The 23,426-nt window shown below is 38.4% G+C and overlaps 1 protein-coding gene across 1 annotated transcript; it reads left to right on the top strand.

The window, feature by feature from the left end:
* Positions 1-3,123: 3,123 nt before the first annotated feature.
* ntsr1 (neurotensin receptor 1 (high affinity)) lies at positions 3,124-23,089 on the top strand. The gene is made up of 4 exons (XM_049754537.2): positions 3,124-3,873; positions 16,904-17,105; positions 18,562-18,646; positions 21,071-23,089. The coding sequence occupies exons 1-4, from the start codon at positions 3,202-3,204 to the stop codon at positions 21,324-21,326; spliced, it is 1,215 nt and encodes a 404-aa protein (XP_049610494.1). The 5' UTR covers positions 3,124-3,201; the 3' UTR covers positions 21,327-23,089.
* Positions 23,090-23,426: the final 337 nt, after the last annotated feature.

The following is a 23,426-nucleotide window of genomic DNA, read 5'->3' on the forward strand; positions in this document are numbered from 1 at the left end:
GTGTACATTTTTATACAGTAGATAAAATGACTACAATCACTAAACCACTTCTAATGTGTTAAAGTAAATTAATGCATTTGAGACAACATTTATTTATCCTGTTAAGGAAATGGAGAACAGTGTCAAATGCAATGCCAACCTGGCAGCAGACAGCGGAAATTACAAAATGAACTCTTTTGTTTGTTTTCTTAAAAAAATAATCTGTGGTTGTTCTGATGCTCTTTATATTTCTAGTGCGCAAATATTTTGTTTTTTTATGTAATTATTCTTAACGGATTTGACCATATACAGTATAAGAGCGGACGACACTTGAGCTTTTGCAGCTTATTCTTGGCAAGCACCACTATGCTCCTTGTTTGATTTAAAACTTAGATTAGTTTGTTGTCAAAAGACAACATTAGCATTGATAGTCTCGAAAGAGGTTGTCTCCCTTCAAGGAAAATTATTACTCTTCTCTCGCCTCAGTATAAAACAAACCCAAGCATAAATGTAATAAAAGGTCATTGACATTCTTCAGTCAAAATACACAAAGGATGAAGAACAATCAAACACTCTTAACCTGCTCACACGGTTTTTGTTACCAGGATGACTGACACTGGATTCTTTGGAGCTAAACATCTGGCCATGCAATAAGGTTCTGAAGGCAACAGGATGTGCTGCAAGGATGCCTCGAGGGATAATGGAGGGTCTTCTCCAGACCCACGGTAGGCAGCTCAGATTAATCTCCACGTGCAACTTTCTTATGGTATGCTTAATGTAAACAACACTGGTGGCATTTCACATTGTTTCCCTCGTCACACCGGTCCATATGGTGTTGTGACACATACATACACACATTACGTGCCCAACAGAAAAGCAATCAATCTAATGCATGTGCACTGGAATCTTTTCACCAACATCTGTTTTTCTGTGATGATATTTTACACAAATAACCAATTAAAGTGGAACATATAAAGCCAAATACTTCTGAGGATGAGTAATTAGGAATACTGCCAAAAAGATGTTTCTAAAGTGCAGTACGCCAGAGGGCACAGCGTCATATGACAAACTTTTGGCGGAAGTTTAGTAAAAGATATTGTATCATTGGGATTCATCATAGAGATTCCCTGTTTGAGAAAATAGGTTCCTAACAGTCTGAAGAAGAAAAAAAAACGACACTCCATCTTATAAAAACATGCATGTCTTCTTGTACAGTGTGTGCGAATGGAAACCCAGGAATTTGCTCAGTAAAACAACAACGAGGATTTGTTTATAATTAGAACACTAGTTTACCTTTCTGGTAATTGAATAAAGGACACTGGGTTGAGTTTACTTACTAATATTTAATTTAATACTTCATTTAGTAAGTGGCAGTTTGGAAAAGACTTTGAGGGAAGATATGGTTTGTTAGCGGCAACAATAAGCAAATGAGACCCTGGTCGAATGATCCATCAGCCATATTGAAGCAAAAAACAAATACGTATGCTTATATCAACTACGCGCATACAGTCGGCTAAAGTTCACACAGGTTCCGGCATTGTGTAATATGTGCGGAAGAACAGAGCACCAACATTGCCGTTTGTATGGAGAATTTGTCCCCCCTTTTTGTCACTGTAGAATAGACAGCTGGGGGGGGGGGTGATGGTCAATTTAGTTGCATTTATCGTAAACATCAAAACATCAAGATCCAAGCCATCAGGTGCACAATTTAGAGAAGAAAGGAGGACAAACAAGTGAATGTTGCAGGTGGAAGGACAGTATGGCAAGCAATTTGTACGGCTTTGTTCATCATGATAGCAGTATGTTGTTATTTTTATGATAGAAATTGTTGAGAACCTCTTATGTTACCTTATAGCATCGTGCTTTATGACCCCTTGTATTGTCTCTTTTATTAGCCTCTCGCTAAAATGCTTGCTTGATTGCTTTAGATCCTAGCTTTTCTGTACTTTTTTGTACTTGACAAATAATAATGTGTAGTTAGTTTGTGTATGGAAAAAAATAAAAGTGTTGGGGGCTGGTTTGAAATTGTCAATAATAAATTCACTTGTTATGTTTAGTATCCAAATTGTATTTGTAGATGAGATCATTCATTATAATTTTCTTATGCTCACATACAGTTATATTGCAAATTATGTTCCCTTTTTTCCCACTTGTTCAATGCACAATTTGAGTTTGGTCCCTTTTCCCTTCTTCTTTGCAGTTTCAGTATATCTTTAGTCACAATTCAGAATTTTTTTTTAAAGAAAATGATGGCCAAATGCAGTATGGGTTTTTTATCAGTGTGTGAGGAGGGAGGGCGTTTGGGAGTGGCGGTTTATCATAAAGGGAGGTTCGAGCAGAGTGCCATAGGGCTGCCACCTATACCGTATTGGCCCGAATATAAGACGACCCTGATTATTTTTATAATAATATATTTGAGAGAAAGAGATTTGCCTCATTCAAATTATGCAAAAGCTGTCTATCACATCTTAATATCTGAACATTTAAATATGTAAACTAAAGTGCAATCACATTTGTAAATGAATGGCTTCTGGTTTTTGAAATGTAAATAAACCAATCTACTGTGATAAATCAACAAAATTGCAATAACTGCATTAACCATCAAAGTAAGGTCTAACTGTAACTGTAGTCTTAAAACAAATCTGAATAAGGAAAAACATTGCAATAAAATAATGCAAACTGCTACCGCTATTTTTATTTTTATTCTTCGTGACAGGGGTTCGCTTTGGCCTGGGGAGTTAAGTTCAGCATTCGCTTTGAAGATATCTGGGGTCATCTAACGTTGTGAATGGGTATAATGTCTAGACCCCGAATGTAAGACGACTCCCACTTTTACAGTCTTATTTCAATGCAAAAAACACCGTCTTATATTCGGGCCAATACGGTAATTGACACAATCTTGTCACCTGCAGGCACATGGAGGGAAAAAAAACAATACAATGTTTAGTTGTGATTTGTTTTGTTTGGGTGTTTTTTGTTTGTTTGTTGTTGTTTTTTTTTTTGTTTGTTTTTTGCACCATGGATGACATTTCACGTGGGAAAAAGACAGATGAAAATGAATTAGTTTTGCGTCACCACAGCAGTGCCCAATTGCATGGTGCACGCCTCCTGGTTGCGAAATATAAAAGCTGCGCTGCTCCCTGTCCTAACCATACTGGACTGCATCTCTCTCTGATGCGCGTGTAAAACCTTCTCAGTATCAGAGTGTGTTTGTATGCCGACATGGATTTCAACTTAACGCACTCCGGGCGCGAGGCGCACGCGCACCGCCCCGGCGCACTGGTGCAGATACTTTTAGGAAATCACTCTTTCTTCTCCAACATCACCGCCGATCTCGACCCGGAAGAGAGGGAGGACTTGGAAGTGAACACGGACGTGTATTCTAAAGTGATCGTGACCATCATCTACTTGTTTCTGTTCGCCGTTGGTTCGCTGGGCAACTCCATCACTTTGTACACTCTCCTAAGCAAAAAGAGTCTGCAGAACTTGCAGAGCACCGTCCACTACCACCTGGCCAGCCTGGCCGTGTCCGACCTGTTCATCCTCGTCCTCTCCATGCCCATTGAGCTGTACAACTTCATCTGGTTTCACTATCCGTGGGTGTTCGGAGACGCGGTGTGCCGTGGCTACTATTACCTGCGGGACAGTTGCTCGTACGCCACCGCCTTCAACATCGCCTCGTTGAGCGTGGAACGCTACATGGCCATCTGTCACCCGTTCAAAGCCAAGAGCATCATGTCCCGTAGCCGCACCAAGAAGCTGATCAGCGGCATGTGGCTTGCCTCCTTCGCGTTGGCCACGCCGATGCTCTTCATCATGGGCCAGGAGGCGCGCCAGGGAGAGAACATCTGCACCGCCACCGTGGCACCTGTCACCATGAAGACGGTACTCCAGGTGGGTTATGCAACCTGGCATTTTCATTATCTGGTGACATCTGTTTCGCTGTCGTGTTTTCACTTGACATTTTCATCTCAGTTTGGTTATTTGACCACTAAGCAGGAGGAGCACTTAAGAACAAGATTTTTAATGTGCTTGTAAATATTATTTCAGCCATAAAAAGAATAGCGAAGTGCATTCAAAAGGAATGCTTTGTGTTTGGTTTGCATGGATTTCACCAGAGATGAGACTACTTTTTGCTTCTACTCTTGACATTTGAAAACAAATTTCAGCAGGCAAGATAAAAATGTTAAATGTGAATTCAAATAGCCTGTAATGTTCCTTTAATGCTCCACAGGCTTTAAGTCCTTGGCAAAATTGGCCTGTTGCTTTTTTCAACCTCAGTCGATGACAATGCAACAAAATGACTTTAAATTGAGAGTGAAGAGCTTGAGCGATTGAGACCTTGGGGTCTTATAAGGCAGACAATAGAGAGGCGTTTAAAAAAAACACAGCACCACTGCTGTTTGTGTGACACTATTTGTGTGACAGCAGCACTATGTTAATTCTTGACACGAGCAGATTGGGAGACGCAAGAACCATGGTTCTTTAAAAAAAAAAAAAAAAAAAAACGTTTTTTCTTTCTTGCATTTATGAATGATTGATGTTGTCTACCAGCTGAAAAAAAACCTTGAGCTTCTGGTGTTCCAAAATTCTTTGTCATGTTCTGTGTTTTGTGGATTTCGGCATTGATTACATTTTAGTTTTGTTATGTTTTCCATCTGTTGGCTCATTATGTCACTGTCATGTATTTTGAGTGTACCCTGGTTTGCAACTTTGTGTCTGTTTTGGTGTGTCTTTGTTGATTCCTTGTGCCAACTGTTTAGTTGCTTTTTTTGTCCTTTTGAGATAAAAGTCTGGTTTTGAGTGGAATTCTGCCTTGTCTCTGCTTTTGGGCCCTGAACCATACACACCCGCTTTAAACTCTGTCTAATCTGAAAAGACACATTTAACTATAAGGTGTATTTTTTCCCCTCAGTAATTTTTGTTAGTTTAGCATTTTAAGTACTTTTGCCACCTGTGGTTTTCACCACATTTGACAGAGTGCTCTTGGATTTATTTTTTATCTGAAAGGGACAGCGTGTAGATGTCATGGTCATTGTTTATGTAGTTTTGATTTAGACTTTGGTTTGTGTTCCATTTGTTCATCGTCATGTTTTCCTTGTGTTTCTGTTCCTCAATGTCTGTCTCGTCAGCCCCAGGTGGTGTTGGTGGTGTTTTTGGTGGTGTTAGTTGTTGGTGGTGGTATTGGTTGTTGGTGGCGGTGTTGGTTGTTGTTGTTGTTGTTGTTGTTGTTGTTGTTGTTGTTGTTGTTGGTGGTGGTGTTAGTGTTGTGTTGTTCCCGTCATGTCGTCCAGTTCCTATTCTGTTCTCTCCATGTTGAAGTCATGCTGTTTCCTTGCTCTTTGTATAGTTAGTTTTACCCCGGTTATCGTGGACCTGTTGATTTTGGTTATTTGGTATTTTGGTACCTTGTTTTGCCTTGTGTTCCTTTATATTATTATTCATTCCTGGTAATCTTGCCTCACTTCCTTGCACATGTCCTCAATCCTGTGACCTGACAGTACATCTTTTTTTTATATATATATAAAACATGCTGTATCACATCACCATACTTTTTTTTTTTTTTAAATGATGGGCCTAATAATAGCTAAATTATATTACGTTACAAAACAATGATTTGCGTACATGTCAGTCAAACGATAAATTCCCCTGTTCCTGAGACATGAAAACTAAACATCGCTGACTGTGGATCAGACCCTATATTTATTATTTTTTACACTTAATCCATATTGTTGTATATTTCCAATGCTCACTCATTTGTAACGTTAGACCTCAAACCCCCGTTTCTAATTGACTTCAGAAGCGTGCATTGATCTTCAGGTTGTACAATCTTTTGAAGCGTTTGACTTTAGAGATGATAGAATTAAGTGACACGAAATCTGAAGCCATCCATTTTCTGCATGCACTGCTCTACAAAATAAATAAAACTCTACAAAGTGTTAAACTCTAATTAATATGACGAACTGCTGATTCGTATTGTTCATGACAATGTTGAAGGCACCCAGTAGATTGCAAACCGCTGTCAAGGCTAAATTTATTCTTATTCAGATCATCAAAGTACTGCACACTTTTATAGATAGGCTCAAAATTGCCCACCACGATTCATGAGTTAGTCATGGTGACATTAATTAAATGACCTTTTTGAAAAAAGCACCACAATGGCTCAATGTCAGAAGTGAATGAACTCGTGTCAGCCTACATTACACTTCATCCTTTATTCAGCAAAATCCGTAATGCCGTCACGTCTTCCCAGAGTTTTAGGAAATTCACTGGCGGCTTACCACCCATAACATACAACATATTTCAAATGCTACATAAATTAAGCTCATAGAAATCAGTGTGAATGTATTGCATACACAGCATTTATCACTCCCCGACTGCAGAAGCTCTCTTTATAGCAGAGCATAGCAATATTTTACAAGGCCACTTTGTGTCCTTGACACATGTTGAAGTTGTGTATTGGTCCAATTTACCTGTGATTATATCTAATGCACAAACTTGGTGTTGAATTTGTAGACCAACAAGATGGTGAGCAAGTAATGATGAGGTGACTTGGTCTGTGGGTGCTTTGTCACCCAGCTGGAGCCTTGCAATGAAGCCAGAGGGGTGGAGACGGAACATTAACTTGCAGGATTGCCGCCAAATGGTTTGTAAGGTTGAGCTTCATCAAGATTGTCTACTGCAGGTGTCCTACTCCAGTGGGGTTTTTTTTTGTTCTGTTTTATCTGCTATTGCTGTTGTTTTCCTAAGCGTACTACTGGAAGGTAGGACACTGAACTTCTAACTTTAAAAGTACAGTAGCAACTAACTGAATATTTGTATCCAAAATCCTCCAGACAAGTACAATCAAAACTCAAAAGTCAAATGTCACTGAGGTTGCATAATTTGGAATTCAACAAACAAGCTTGAGAATAATACGGTTCGTCGTACAAAATCTTGGAGTTCAAGCAAGATTGGGGAAAACCAACTGGATGATAATTGTTATTTCTAGACTTTTCCATTAGCAGGCTCTTAAAATGTGTTTGAGGCTTTTGGTGCTCGATGGGAGTTCTGAGAGTTTAATACTATCAGAGTCTGTCTGTTTCAATTCTACCCAAGAATGGCACACCTCATTGTGTTGAATCCATTTGGTGAGTTGCTTTAATTATTTTCATTCTCATTTTATGTACTTGTTTAGTTCACAGTACAGTGGTATTTTTTAGAAGCTGGAACGGAATAATAGCATTTCAGTTTATTTCAACTGGAATGTTCATTTTACATATAGGTAAATTATCAGTTTGGTCACGGGACAAATTCAACACAAGATACCAGATTTCCTCCTATTGGAAAATCAAATGAAAAATGTGCACAGTCGTCATGCCTACTACACTGTTTGAATGATGATAGGGACTGTCAGAAACAGGCAAATATACATTTGCATACATACCAAGCCTATTTTGCCTCAATAAACCTCACCATAAGGGTGATGACACGTTTTGTGACGCACATTAACTTCACAGCCACATCCGAAAAAGCTACAAGCTTTTTTCCACTGAAGCAACCTCAGTGTGAACTCACAACAGCTCACCACTCCACTGACGCAATAAACCAGTTAACAATTTTTTATCCTCTGATGCTTTTTATGAGGGCCATTGGCCTCAGCAAATAGGCAGTATCCGAGGGGAGGCATTTTTGACCACACAAGGATGTTTCATAAAATTGAAATGATCATCGATGTTATGTCCACAACTCTATATAATAAAATCTCTTCGACTTCATTCCAATCTGAGGACATTTGGGCAACTATGGTGGGAAGCAGGAAGTGATGAAATCATTGGAATAACTTTTTATTTTATTTTTTTAGAGTGAGAGAGGATGCTGTGTATGCCGTTGTAAGCTTTCCAAACACTCCAAGCATGTTTTGTCAAGCTCGAGAGGTCAGAGAGGATTTGTGTGTGGGAACATTTGAACTATTTGGGAGCGAGAAGGCAGCAGGCAGTTTTTTATTGTGTACATTTCCAAAAATGTGTCATTCCCTCCATATGCTACGATTTCTTGGGTATTGGAGCTCCCTTTGTATGTCTTCATCTTTGCATGTTAGTGTCGTGAAAATCCAGAAGGTGTTTGATGTACTGTAGGGATTTCATTGACTCTATATAAGACAAATGAACTATACACTAAATAATGCAATATACACCAAATAAATAAACTTTGGACTCTTTATAGCTGTTGTCCTTTTTTTTTCTTTTTTACTTTATTTTGAACAGAATAAGTAATAATTACAGTGCAATATCAAGTTGAGTATTTTTGGAGAGTTGTCTTCTTTTTTAAAGTATTTCTTTTTCTTTTTTAAGTAAATTAAATTAGGTGGGAGGAATTTAATCAAACAACCAAAAATTGTCTCGATTGGGTGCCTTTTGATATTTTTCTTTCACTAAAAACATTTAATTTGATTTGAGATGACCTCCCAGAAGTTGGAAAGCGTAAACATAACTGGAGTAGGAAGGTTGCAAGAGGACTAATAAAATAACTCTGCAAGAGTCCTTTTTTTTTTTTTTTTTTTTGCGAAAGGCTACAGGATGCTGAGAAAATTGAACTGAACTCAGTTAAGCCGTTTCAACATTTTGTCACTGATGGTGTGCAGGTGGAGCAGGGATGTTTCCCACTCAGTGACTGTCCATGCCATTCTTGATCTAGTCTTGTGATTGACTCACGACCAGTCTGGAATGTAGTCCACATTTCACTTGAAATCTGCTGGGATAAGCTACCAAATGAACCTGGACAGCGATAGAATAGGGATAGGTGATATTAACATATAACCTTGAGTGTGTTTTGAGGACCGCTGTGTGCACTTAAAGGCCTGTCCACCTTCAGGCACTTTTGTCGTTATTGCACAGAGTGGACTCCTGCTGTGTCTACACTTTCATTTTGTGCAAAAAAGATGAAGTTAAAGTTAAAGTCCCAATCATTTGCAAAACAAATTCAGATATTGCTTGGATTGCATCCTAAAATGTCCATTTTGTTATTATTCATGGTTGTACATGTCAAGTGTGGACAAAACCCAATACGGTACCACAATATTATTTTTCAGTATGCAGTCATGTATTCCCCCCTTATTTGTCCTTTATTTCCTCACGAACACACATTCTCTGTTCTCTGCAAATTTCGGCACCTATTTTGTCATTTCTGTTGGCAAGCAATATACCGTACCATTTGCTGTTTTAGCATAAAAAATATGTGCAGTCAGCATTCTTTACCTTCCCTATCAGGATTACCATTGCACATTTGGGCACTTGAACATCTGTTCCTGTTTTGAAATAGATACCTGTCAGCGATTTATGCCTCTAACTATAAATGCCTTAATTGTCATTATTAGGTCCCAGTTGTACAGTATTATGTTGATCTACACTCACTGAAGGCATTTTGATTTCAACTTGCACAATTTAATGATAAAAATGTAGTGTTTTAAATCTTTTTCCTTCACACAGATAATAATGATCAGCTTTGACTGACAACAGAGGTATGGAATGGAATTTACTGTCATTGCACATGCATGAGTGGACCGGATTCATTTAATAGTTACGACCCTTTTAAGAGGCATAAGAAACAATGACCAACAGAGGGAGACAGAACGGTAAAACCTGACATCACTGAGTTTCTTTGATGGGGAAAAAAAAACAAGGGAGAGTGGGGTAAACAAGTTTCATAGTCATGGAACAATATGCGTATATTTGTTGCATTGTTTACTACTTATGTCATCAAAACCTGAGAGCTGTTTCATATTTAGCTACATGTCAAAAGGATGTGTGTACGCCATGATTAGGAGCATGCAGTTTCAAGCAAACCATCGGTTGCTAAAACTATACTGTTCTTAAGAGTTTACCGCTTTTCCATATCACATTCCTTGAAAGTTTCAATGACTTGTAATCTGTCTCTGACATTAAGTGATACTCCCCCTTATCACCCATGAAAGCATCTCAATGCAGAGTTACATTCTCTCAGAATTAGGTCAACAACCTAATTTGCCAAGTTCCACTTAGTGATGGTTTACTCTCAGCTCACGTTGTAGACCCATGGTAACACGGCAAGAGGTGTCAAATGCGTGACCCAGCTCACAGGAGGAATAACGACTTGAGATAATCACTGCTTTCACCTGCTTCATGCTGTCTACACATTACACAGGTATTCCAAAAAAAAAAAGACCACACATTTAAAAGCCACTGCAGATGTTTCATTCATAACCACTTTGTAAATTTGATGCTGATATTTGATCACTAGTCCCACCAACAAGGACAACTGCCAGAATTCAAATTCTGAACACAATCAGAGATACTTGATGAATGCCTGTTAAGTGTATAACCATCACAGTCACTTAAACTAATCGCCTCTGCAAATACTTGAGCTCTTTCTTTGTTGGTAGAGTAGAAAGTAGTTGTTCAACATCATTCCTGACTGCATGATGTCCGGTTGCCTCGTGGGTGGTTATCCTTAACAGGAACCCAGCTAGATCTTGTCGGATCACAAGCAAAACACTTGAATTCCCTCAAATTAATTTTATTGTTGCCAGAAGGAACCGTTTCAAAACCATGTGGATGTTACAATGGCTAATGAGGAAACACCAATGTGTTTGCCATAGTAACCAAAGAGCATAAGAGGCTTCTGGTGAATGTCCTCATATTTCATTCATAATTATGCATGCATCGATGCTCAGTCATTAATTAATTGAAACCATTTATAATAGTATGATTATTATCACCTTTATCATACATTTTTAAAAGAATGGTCAGGGTGCAGGCAGGAAGAATGATTCACAGATCTTTGATCACCCTATAGCCAACTTTACATCATCTGCCCAGGGAGAAAAAAAATGATGCAATGTCCTAGTGCCGCTTTATCACCAGGGATGCTGATGCAAAGCACCTGAAAATCACCAATTAATCAAATTAATTTATACTATTATTATCGTGAAACAGTCACAAGGAATCAACCAGTCTATTCCTAAAATCAGGAACAGTCCTAGAATTAACAAAGTCACATCCAAACAGTACTGAGATCACTAAATGAAGGGAGATTGCTGGGGTTTAATTAGTGCTACTTACAAATGAAGTCATTTAGAAGAAAGGTGCGGCAAAATGCTATAACCGTTTATCCTACTCGAGCCCAATGTCATCTTTAATGGGTTGTTATCATAGATAAGCGCACACGCTAGATGCTGGTACCTGATTAAAATGACAAAAGTGACTTCCAAGCAATACATCAAATGGAAGTATCTCAAAAGGGCATAAGCTCCAAACAGACCAAAGAGACTTCTCATACAGTATGCCAACATATTTTATTTGAAAACATGACATTAATGAGGTTGGCGATCCTGTTTACATTCTCCATTAGAAATCTGTAATTTGTCATCATCTGTTGCATCCTCTGGCAGACCAACAAGGGCCAAATGCACCGATATGCGATTGCTTCTATATGTGACGTTCCATAATTGTATGCATGGAGCCTTTGTACAAGCAATGTCAAGTTGTGCAAATATTTGCATTATTCCCCACTAAAAGTGAGATCGATGTTTATTTAGATAAAAAGAACTGGGTCACAGCATTTATGAGAGCACGCTGCCGCAGGAAAAAATAAATAGGTCCTCTACTGGTAATAACATGCAAAGACCCCCAGACAGGAAATTAGACCATTAAGCGATAAAATTTTTTTTGAATTTCTTCATTAAAAGGGAGTTCAAGGTGTCTTTGGAATATTGAAGTGTTTAGGACATTTACAGACATTAACTTCTTTAAGGAAGATGAAATCCCTAACGCAAAACACCAATTGGTTTCCTTGCACATCCATCGCCGTCACCATGCAAACCTGCTTTTTGCTTCTACAAATGCCCTTCACTGGCCCATCATGCACTTGACGCTTTCCATTTGTCCCTGTCTTATGGCAGAGTTCGTTCAGATTCCTGAATCGCCTCCTTCAAAGCAAGCTCTTTTTGCGAGGAAATGAATCTCACAAGATTTGACCTCAAAAGCTACCAGAAAATCATGAACAGAACAAAAAATGCTGCTTTTGACAAGGATGTGCATTTAACATTATTTCCTTGATCAACAAACAATTCAATACAATAAGCTGTATTTTCAATGATAGAGGAATCAATTCTAATACACAAAGTCAAGATGTCCTGCTGTGCTCCAGCCTTCCTATGTGTCATTTCCAAGTTCTACTTGTGCTTTTGCGAGTCTTTGTGGGATAGTCTTCCTCACAAAAACACGCAGTTAGGTTCCGTGAAGTCTTAATATTACCCGCATGTGTGAACAGCTGTTTATCTGAATGATCCCTTCAATTAACTGCCAACCAGTCCAGGGTGGACATAGTAATTACTTTAATTATAATGGTACAGTACAATTGTTGACGAAAGATGGGAAGGCAACTCCAATACCCATAGGATAATTGTGGAATCATTTATGACAAAAGACCAAACCATAAGATTTACCAAAACGGCAAACTTATGTGTGGTCCGGAACGTTAAAACATTTCAAGGTGCCTCTGGGAGCCATCCGCAAGTTAGTCTCCTAATGTGCTTTGTCATAGAAAAGCTTTAACATAACACTGAGACTAATGGATACATTCCAAATATTATCCCAGTTGTCAGTGAGTGAACATGTACAACCGCTTGACTTCATGGAGCAGCGATGCAGACGACTCTAAATGCAGAGCGTCGTCTGTATTTGGCAAGTAGCATATATCTCGATTGCTTTTATTTCAGCCGCGCTTCACTTTTATGCCTCATGCCGAGGAGGAAGATAAATAAGTGTTAAATTTAATGTTTGTGATGGCAGGGTGAACAGGAAATCTTTTTCCTCAGCTGTGTGGTGACTTTCGATGCTTTTATATTCTGCCTTATCTTATGTAATTATTTTATACGCTGCATTTCAAACCACTACTGTAAAAGGCTTCATTGGAAGTGCAGCTTTTTCTTTCTCTTCCTCCATTGGTGTCATCCATTAAGGTGAAACCATATAAATGAAATGAGTGTCCTGAGAGCCGCACGTTTTCAGCCATAACATGACTTATAATCCTCTTTTCAGACTAGAACTGCAGTCGAAACAGAGAAGGTCAGTTTAGGCTGCCTGAGTCTAAGCATTTGTTGTCTTTTATCACCTGCTCTGAGAAACACTTTGGGTTTGTGTTGATTTTGATTAATATGATACATGTTTGAGATTTTTCCCTCCTCCATCACACCACATTGAGATGATCAGTTTGACACTTGTGATTTAGATTCTTCAAATAACCAAATAAGCATATTTGGGGAAAAATTAAAGATATATTAAAGTTTGTAGACATTTATATCCCTGCAATTTCTATTGCATGTCACTCGTCTTGTTTGTAAATGAAAATACTATTTTGGAGAACATCATACAGAACTTATACACGTGACATCAAAGTCAAAGTCAAAGTCTGCTTTATTGTCAATTTCACATGCCAAGACACACAAAGAGATCGAAATTACGTTCCCACTATCCCACGGTGACAAGACATAGTTCACAATGTACATACAAGTAAACAACACAAGAAAAATAAAACAAGAAGGCACAATCAATCAAACATTAGAAATCTGGTGTTAAGTTGAGAAAATGTAAAATTTTGGAAACATGATAGTTTTTGATGAAACCTGCAACAACTCAATTTGTCAATTTGTTTTTTTTTTACGCCATTTAAATTGTTAGTGTTGAAAAAGCACAGATTAATTTTTAATATTCAATAACAATCTTAAGATATCAAAACACAGACATACTTTTTTATTGAAGAGTAACATGGCAGTCTCAACTTGAAGTTACACCATTGGATCACCAGGATGAGAATGGAAATTGTGAGCATTACCGAGCATCCGTACAATTCAGAAAAATGTAAACATGTCGAACTGTGAAGACACTTAACATTTGTTGACACACTGAGGCACTTTGTGTCATCACACGTAAAATGTAACAGCTGTTGTAAAGGTCAGTATTACTAAATTTGATCACAAATTCACTCATATTTTGCTCAAAATGCTTAACAGCACATTTAACAGAATAAAAAAAAAAAATCTGAAACTGTCTGTCAGCACCCCATTTCCCTGTGTTGCTACTCACACGATTCTGTCCATACGGACACACCTTAAAGACATGGAAGTGAGTTAATTCACACCGAGCTTGCATGCGGCACCCTGGACCCCCTCGTGATAGTTGTCAGCCTGTGAAAGAAGAGTCGAGTGAGAGCAACATCCAAACAAGGTGCGAATCGCTGTGATCAACACAGCATGTGGCGGTCGAGCAAGAGTGTTTGCTTCTGGTGGCTTATGTCTGTGCTTATGTTGCCAGTGTTTTTGTCATTTTCAAATATATACTGGATATACGCATGTACTGTGGAGATTCAAGGCTTCCATATTAATAGGTCATTCGGACCCAATAGGTTCAAATCTATATCAAGCTATGCAGAAGGTATCAGGATGGGAGAATGTCAAAAAAGACATGAGGATTAATTTTATGAGATGTACATGTCTTTGCAAAACACTCCGGTGTATATTGTGAGCAGTAGTGATGCTGAAGCTGGGTTAAAAACAAACCAATTTGAAACCAACCCTGTCAAATTGTTCCAATTTCCGAGTTCAGTCCAATTTTTAACTGAGATGTTTTAAGGGTGTAGTAATATCTTTCTTTGTTTTTCGGCCATTCCGTTCGAACATTGTTCTAAATTAGAATCTAACAATTTCTATACTTCAACTTACGGTTGTGACCGTCCTTTAGTTCAGTTGAGACGATGCTTTCAGGCTTCTGCACTTGAAGATTAAGAGTTCAAATTAGTGGTTAGCACATCTGCTTCGCAGTTCAGTTCGGTGCCACCTCTCAACTCTAGCCTTCCTGTATAGAGTCTGAATGTTTTCTCTTTCTTCACCCGGGTGATCGCCCTCATTTGTTTGTTATGCTCAATAAATCCGCAAAACTGTGCAGAGGTGTGAATGAATGTGAGTTGTTTGTTGTTTGGGTGAATGTGGGGAGAATGAGTGAGAGTACACCCAAATTGAATCCTGGCTCAGACCTGGAATACGATATGGTGCATTTTCCCTTTTGCTCACTGCCACCTCGATCATAAAAGACTGAATGATGCATCTAATTCCAACCTGTCAAAAGTGAATGAGCAGAGACTGTTGGATTTTCTTTAGCTTTTTGTGACTTTTTGCTACACTTTCTCCAAACAAAGGAACATCCTCAACAATGTTGGGAAGAAAGAGATAAAAACGGAGTATCGTCACCCCGAGCCAAAACATAACAATAATGATAAATGTGATGGCAAGCTATGCCAGATGACAATATGTCCAGCCTCCCTTCACACCCATGTGAACAACATATATCGCACCAGCACTGACATTTCCAAACCATATTGTGGCAACAAAATCAGACCACTTACGAACCACGACTTTTGGTTCATTTGTAATGAGTAAATGCTCTTTTTTTTTTTTTTTTTGCAAGCACGAATTACACAACAGCAATGCGATCCAATATTGCAGCTCGGCTTTAAATGTAACGTAACAGATAATTTTTCAGTTTTTGTTCATACAGTTAAATGACAACAATGTCATTTCTAAAGCAACGTTCTCTTTGAAACCAGTTTTCTAATCATTATCAACACCTGTCGCCTTGTAGAATACAACTTTGACCAACAGCAACCACATCAAAAATATCCTGGAGAACTAATCTCTAATTGGATCCTCTAAGTATCTATAGTAATTGGAAAAATCTCATTTAACATTGCATGCTCTTATCTGAGATGGAGGATGATAGAAGAGCCACTAGGGGTCAGCCGTAAATCTTCGGGGACAAGAAGGTAAATTAGACAAATTGTGGCCTGTGGCCTTAATCAACATGTTTGAAACCTGTGAAATTGGGAGGTTGTGAACGTGCAGCTCAACCTTGATTTTTTATTTTTTATTTTTTTGCCTAAACGGCAGCGCCATTTGTCTGAGCCACTCAAGCACTATAACTCAAGTAACAGCAGGTCATTCGTTATTCTAAACCCCTACCGGTGCTACTGACTGTAAATATTCCTTTCCAACCTGAGGTTTCATCTCATTGTGACGCCAGCGTTTGTCTTGCTGCTTTGCCCGCAGCTTCCCCCCTTTCAGCTTCAATCAATCTTCCGCATCTTGGATTGAGAGAACCTTTCCATGGCAGCCTTCCTGTTCATTAAATCCATTAACATTTTTCATCCATGATTCCCTGTGGTCTCTGCCTGCATCAACATCCCTCCCTCGCTGCTCACATGCATTCTCCAGATTGGAACTGTAGGTTCAAGCTTAACCAAATATTTGTAAATCTTTCTTATAATTCTCTAAGATCATCACCCCAATCACGCAATTTGTAAAACTGATTTATCTTTGGCATGCTGTCTGCCAGCCGACACGTCCAACTTCCTCCATTTCCTCCACTATTGTCTCTATATCCTGTCCACCCTTTTCCTTTTCTGCAGTAGTACTGTGTGTGTGGTATTTCATTGATTTTTGTCACAATGATTACATCTGTGCAATCTAATGGCATCCCATACATCAATGGTAATAACATTGAAGTGACACTTTCAGAGTGGTCTTCATTTAGAACACTGTGTGTGTATTGTTGTACTTGTATCGCTACCAATCACAGCCACAACAGCATATTTTTTAACAAAGACTTCAATTCAGTGCATGGGTCAACAAAGTTCCGGCACCCACATTTTTTTCGGTTTAGTTAGATTTTTTTTGTTTTTGTTTTCCATGCCTCTAGAAAAAAAAAAGATGACAAAGGCAAATCTAACAGTCAACGATAAACAAAATGTGACACAAGTTAATTTCGAGCTGAATTTTTTTGTGCCTATTCCAAATTGGCTCTCATCAATAAAATAGATGGTAACCTAACATGGTGATTGTTCTACTTCTGAACAGGTGAATGCCTTCTTGTCCTTTGTGGTACCCATGGTGGCCATTTCGGCACTCAACGGAGTCATCGCCAATCAACTGTTGCGGATGTTCCACGAAGCCGAGCAAGACAACCGCGTCTGCATCATCGCCGGCAATCCCACCATGCTCAATGTCTCGGTAGAACCTAATCGGGCTCAGTCGCTTCGCCATGGAGTTCTCGTGCTTCGTAAGTCAACTCTGCCCTGCGCAATGTCAGCTTTGATAAGCCACACTGCCACACCTAGTTTTTCATTATTATTATTTTTTATTGTTTCTTTTTTTAATAAAACCTTCACGACCTTTTCCAGAAGCACCCCAGACATTTTAACTCTATAATGGATGTTAATTTCTGTGGAAATAAAAAGCAGGCATCTGTTAATGCTGTCTGGTTTTAAATTCAGGTCTTCTGAGTCATTCTGAGGCATCCTAATTTATTTTTTGTTCAGTTTTCATTAGAGTCGTACTGGAATGAAAAACATTTATGACTGTCAAAGATATTAAGACAGTTTATCTTAACTTCGAAAAGTGTCAAGACTTAGTGATCCTTACTTGAGTCTTACACTCTTTACGTCACTAATGAACCTCCTACTTCCTATATTCCTTTGCTAGCTCGTGTTGTGCACCCTTCTTCGTTCGAAATAAGTGTTAGAAAAGGAAGTGTGGGTGAATTTGATGACTGACTGTCGGTGTGAAGTGGGAGAGGCTGAGCGTGAAGCAAAAGGCTGCAGATAAATGAGAGCAACCTCCCCCTGACTTAATGATGAAGGTCTGCCTTGAGGAGGCTGGAGAGACAATCCAGAGACGTTTAAAATTCAGAGGTACTCTTTTGCACCATGAATTACATTTGAGGGGGCACCACACCCATCTGAGTTAGATAGATAGACAGACAGACAATCACAGAGAAAGCAATTTTCTTCCCTCTATATTTAACAACCTTGTGTTCCATTCAGTGATTCAAATAATTGATTTGTACTTAATGCCATGCAGCTCCTTCTTACTTAAGCTCATTTCACCCTTGCTGCCTATTTAATTTCATTTCTATTTATTTATTTTTAGATAGGGCTGCATTGATTTTCTACTCCAGCTACATTGAGTGGCGGCGGCATGCGATTGTGGTAAATGTCAATGAGATACAGGTTGACAAAAAAATGCTCAACGTGTACTACACAGACTAATGAAGTTCAGAATATTTCATATTTTTAAACACAAAATATCAACTTAAGTATCAGTATGCTGTTGAGTGGTTGGATTGTTGCGTGTTTGTATAAATTCAGTTATCGACGACAAAAAAAGGTCCGTCAAGCAATTTGATCACACTTATTTGGTACCTTGGAAGCATTTGGTTTCATCTGTTCACAAGTTGCTTTTATATATACTAACATGAAAATTATAAAACACTGAAAGAACAAAAATGTTTGATAACTGCTTGACATGACGTAAGAGGACAAGCGTCATCTCAAGAGACAAAATGTTAATCCGTTCTAAAACTGCTGGATATTGTTTAGTGTCTTCAAATAAGAAAATAAAAAGAAATAAACTAAGACAAGGAAATGAAGATTTTGTTGAAGTGTTCAACTATGTTTTTGGTCAGATTTTCTGCCTTCCGTGTTGTCTGATGTTTCTCATGCATTATTTCCGTTTAGGAGCGGTGGTCATAGCGTTTGTGGTCTGCTGGCTACCTTATCACGCCCGTCGCCTCATGTTCTGCTACGTTTCCGACTGGTCCGAGTGAGTGATATATTTTTTTTCTCTCAAGCGTTGCATGCCTGAACATGACCGTTTATGTACACATACGTCAAGGCGTGTTGGCTGTAGGCGCCTCTTGGAAGGTCATTCGTTGAGAGGAGCTGCCAATGAAAGGATTCATCTTGTTTATTGGATTACCTCCATTTAACATTCTGATCCTGGCTCTTGTTAAATGATTAGCATTTAGAAATCCCTCCTTCTACCTTTAAATTTGCAGTCGTCTTATATCTTTGGGGTCAATTTAGGTACAGCGAGTTTATGTGTAAAGTTCTTTTGTTTGTTTGTTGTTGGTCTAGCATAGCAAACTGTCAAAAATAAGAATTACTTACCTGTAAGAAAAAGGATCTCTCTTTTGTTTTTTAATGCATTGATGGATAACTGGCAGCCCACGGCCTACAGTCTGGGCCTTGTTTTGGTAGACTAGGCGTCCGTGTGCATATATATTGCATATATAGTATATAAAAAGTGCGGTGTGCCTCAGGGTTTGATTTTGGGCCCAGTGCTTTTTAACTTTTGCTGATAGCCCTTTACTCGCTGAAAATCACAAGTCTATCATGTTTTGTTTTTGGGGGAGCCTTGGAGTGCAATTTCTGCTCCATATGAACCAGATCCCATTTTCATTAGCAAGTAATTACTTACTAATGACAATTGGATCGTAAATGTTGCTCTGTTGGAAGTCGCTTTCTCCTAATGAGGGCTCCCACCTATCAGAGCTCATCCCTCAGAAGAGTGTTTAGCAATTTTTGCAGATAGTTTTGGTTTTGTATTTCTTGACTGTGAATGAGTAAATTTTGATTATATTATATCATGAATCTTAATCCAGATTGCGTTCATGTTTTTTGGACAGTGACAGAATGTAAAGAAAAACTGGAAAATCATTGAAACCCTGCACTGAGCTTTGTCTCGTTCAAATGCACAAATTAAGTGCACCGTCAAGTCTACTGCTGCCAAAGCATCAAAAGGCTTTTTTCTATCATGGCACCATTCATAAAAACACAGCCAGCTGTACTGCTGACGCTAACAGCAATTTTTCATCATCGTTGACAACATGATTAAGAATCAGCATTCCATTAATCCCATTTCTAGTGTAGTCGTAATTGTCAGCTCAAATTCTGTTCAAAGTTCTTCTGATGCTAATGGTGCACGTGCCACCCTCTGCTTAATGAGCACAATCCAGAGAGTATAACTTTATAATGAAAAGGTCAAGCTCTAAACAATCCCAGTTGTTCTTGTCTTATCCTCATTCTTCTTTAATGGTCCACCTGTATGCTAACGGACACACACATCATTGACTGTGTGCGCCCATGTACAAGACCCATGTCTCAGACCTTCATCTCTACCAAAAGAAGCGATCAATCAAGCCGACTCGAGTTATTGAGATGGTGTGTCATGTTCATAACATATCAATGTGTGCTGACCTATCTACTGTGTTTATTGCCTGTGCACCACAGTGTCACATGGTTCCTCCATGCTGTCCCAATTTGAAGATGAGAGATAACATTTTCCACATAAGATTTGCAACTATTTATTAAGGAGTCATTTTTTGTGTGCGGAAACCCCTGACTTTTATAAACACCTTATATCTTCTATAATGCATCGGCTTCTAGAGACAGAATTCCTAACTTCTTCATGATATAAGATTTTTTTTATATTGTTTTCATTTATAAAAACCATTTTATTTTGATTTTTTTTTAAGTATGAAAAGTGCTATACAAATAAAATGTATCTGATTTTAGTTAGCTGACAGGATATCTGACTATCTTTATCTACTGTACTGAATGTATACAGTCATACTTCATTAAAAATGTGCTATCTTAACATTTTATAACTCTGTGTTCTGTTATCAGGCTACAAATACAGTTAAATTGCATGAGAAAATGAAATGTGTGGTGGAAAAAAAAATGGTACGGCCCAATTAAATCTAGGTGACTAATTGCAGGAAGCGCATGATGAGATTATTTTTAAAAGAACTGGTGTAGGTCATCTGAACTTATTCTGTCATGTATTGTTCGGAATAAATTAGACGGTGACGAATAGAATCAGCGGACCGGCATAGAAGGAGCGTGAGCTCATGAAGTCAAAATGATGTGTTCATTGGCCATCTAGAGAATTAAAGGAAGTACACATGTTGGCACCCTTCCGTGAACGAAAAACATGAATACAATGATCACTCAAATTTTTGACAATCATAACAGCCCATAAATGTATTAAATGTTAATCTTTGATACCACAACATTTGGAGGCTAGGAAACAAAGTGGACAGAGTTTGAGTGATTGAGTGTTGAACAATATGTAATGAGACGACAGATTGTGTTATGATTCATTTCCAAGTAAAATAAAACTTGCTATGTGGAGGTTTTCCAGAAAGTGGCAATGACTCCAACTGTCTTTTCCAATTTCCCTCAGTAACCTGTATGACTTCTACCACTACTTCTACATGCTGACCAACGTCCTGTTCTACGTCAGCTCTGCCATCAACCCCATCCTCTACAATTTGGTTTCGGCCCCCTTCCGCCAGATTTTCTTCTCCACGCTGCGCCACTTGTGCATGCCCTGTCGTCACTCCCCCAGGAGGCGCTCTGGCCCTATGACCCGCCACTCTCTCAGCATCTCCAGCAACCACACCCTCTCCACCAACGTTATTAAGGAGACTGCCTATTGATTCCATTGGACCATGCTGGAATACACAAAGCAGCAACACCACCATTACCATTACTAGTCCATCTCTGTCATGGATTCGGAAACATTCCAGAACTCGGACCCTCATTGTGAATAATTGTGAAATAAACCTCTGATGGCTTTTGTGTTGCTGACAACTGAACAAGAATTTTAGCAGTGAAACTAATGCTAACACACTATTGAAGATGTAGTGGCTGGTCCACTTGTCATATAAACTAATAAAGTCAAAGGTCAAGGAGTTGCAACAACAGAGGTGTCCCCGCTGCCCATCCCATCAAAAAGTCAGCACACCATCTACACACAGTACATGTTGTACTGTACATGACATTTACTGCTCATTGTATTGTAGTAGCCGAAACCTCCCCACTTAATTTAAAATAAAAGAGACTCACACCCGATGGTGCGTTGGTTGCGACACTTACAAAAAATAAAACACTAGCATAGTTTTAGACAATTTAGGATCCGCCAATTTTTAAACAAACGTGATTTGTTGTGTTAACAAAAATGTCTTATGACTTGATTTGTCCTGCTCAATAATCAGCAGTATCTTTTTCATATTTAGTCATATTATTTGCTGTTTGACACAGCCCTGTTGCAGATACTCAAGCTCCTGAATATCAAATTTCAAACATCAATACAGCCTTTGTCAATTTAATATAGTAACTTTTTTTTTTAAGTAATGGTTTGTATTTCTCTATTCACAGTAGAATTACCAGGTTTGAAAATCACTCCTAATGAGCACGGGCTAGCTGTGGTAGCTGCTTTGCCAATCGATGAAACCCTTAACTATTTGATAAAATGCGAAAAAGAAATCCATATGTCTTTATGTCTCAACAGTATGTCTCCAGACAATATGAGTAAAATAACAAAGAAAATTCCCTTTAATTTCGCATTGATCCGTGCATCTCAAAATAGCTCATACAGCAACACCCTGTATACATTCACTGATTTAAACAAGCGTAAACTGATTGCTCACTCAGCAAGTAGACACAAACAGGAAGACAACAAATGAGTTGTTAATAAAAAGAAACTTTTCCACTCCTTGCTTTACACTTTTTTTTTTTAACTGTGGTGCCCATCAAATCTAAATGAGTCATCTTTTGGAAGCAAAGAAGTGTTACTGTATATACAGAAAACATAACTGAGATTTACATATGTTATGACGTTACCCTTTGTGAGAAGAAAGGAAAAAAAATAATTCTGTAAATGTGCAATTAACGAAATGTAAAGAAACATTTGTATTGTTAAATCATGCAGACTTGTTTGTTGTTGTTAGGTGTAAATCTTTGTAAAGTTTAGACCAAGTCCGACCTTTATTGGGGTTCCGTAGGTAAATGTTTGTTTCTGTTCTGGCTCTGACTCCATACTGAATCAAAAGTGCAATTTCCTGTTGTTGCCTCTATTGCCTTTGTCAAGATCGTTGTTGTGTGCTGAAACAATTGATTCAGTTGAATGTATTCACTGATGTCTCTCTGCAATTTATGTTTTGTTATTGTGTTTTTTATTAATATGGATAGACACAAAATGGCCATTTCATTTAAAAGGCTATTCCAAAAAGGCTGTTCACTCAAATCTGAGTAAACTGAAGATGTTTTTCACCAAAGCATGTCTGGGCATGTCTGTTTTACTAATGGCAAGAAGCACCATATGTGGTCTGTAATTATATTCTTTTAGAAATCTTTATTTTAGAATGCCTTAACGTTACTGTGATTACCTCCACCCCGAAATAAATCATATATTTCAGTAGTGAGGCGTGCACTTTTATTCACAGACCTAAGAATCCAACGTATCCCACCACTTAATACAAAATCGACTGTGCTGTTTATGTAACAGTTTATTAAATGTATTTAATCACATGACAAAGCATACATTTACATGAAATGCATGCTGATTATTGGATGTAATAAATATGTGCAGATGAGATTGCTACAGATGTGTTTTGCTACCCAAACTTGGCTGCTCTGACCAACCGGAGCGCAGGAACATTCTAACATGACTGAGTGAACTGAGTAACCTGATTGGTGAAAGCAACTGTCTCATTGCCAATATAGTTTGAAGCATTACTGATTCTGAAGTGCAGATT

The sequence above is a fragment of the Syngnathus scovelli genome, chromosome 2 (genome assembly GCF_024217435.2).
Source record: "Syngnathus scovelli strain Florida chromosome 2, RoL_Ssco_1.2, whole genome shotgun sequence".
Lineage (NCBI taxonomy): Eukaryota > Metazoa > Chordata > Actinopteri > Syngnathiformes > Syngnathidae > Syngnathus > Syngnathus scovelli.

Coding starts and splice junctions, on each gene's coding strand:
- ntsr1 (XM_049754537.2), top strand. CDS start 3,202: ATGGATTTCAACTTAACGCACTCCGGGCGCGAGGCGCACGCGCACCGC. Junction 3,874..16,903: donor CCATGAAGACGGTACTCCAG/GTGGGTTATGCA, acceptor ACTTCTGAACAG/GTGAATGCCTTCTTGTCCTT. Junction 18,647..21,070: donor TACGTTTCCGACTGGTCCGA/GTGAGTGATATA, acceptor AATTTCCCTCAG/TAACCTGTATGACTTCTACC.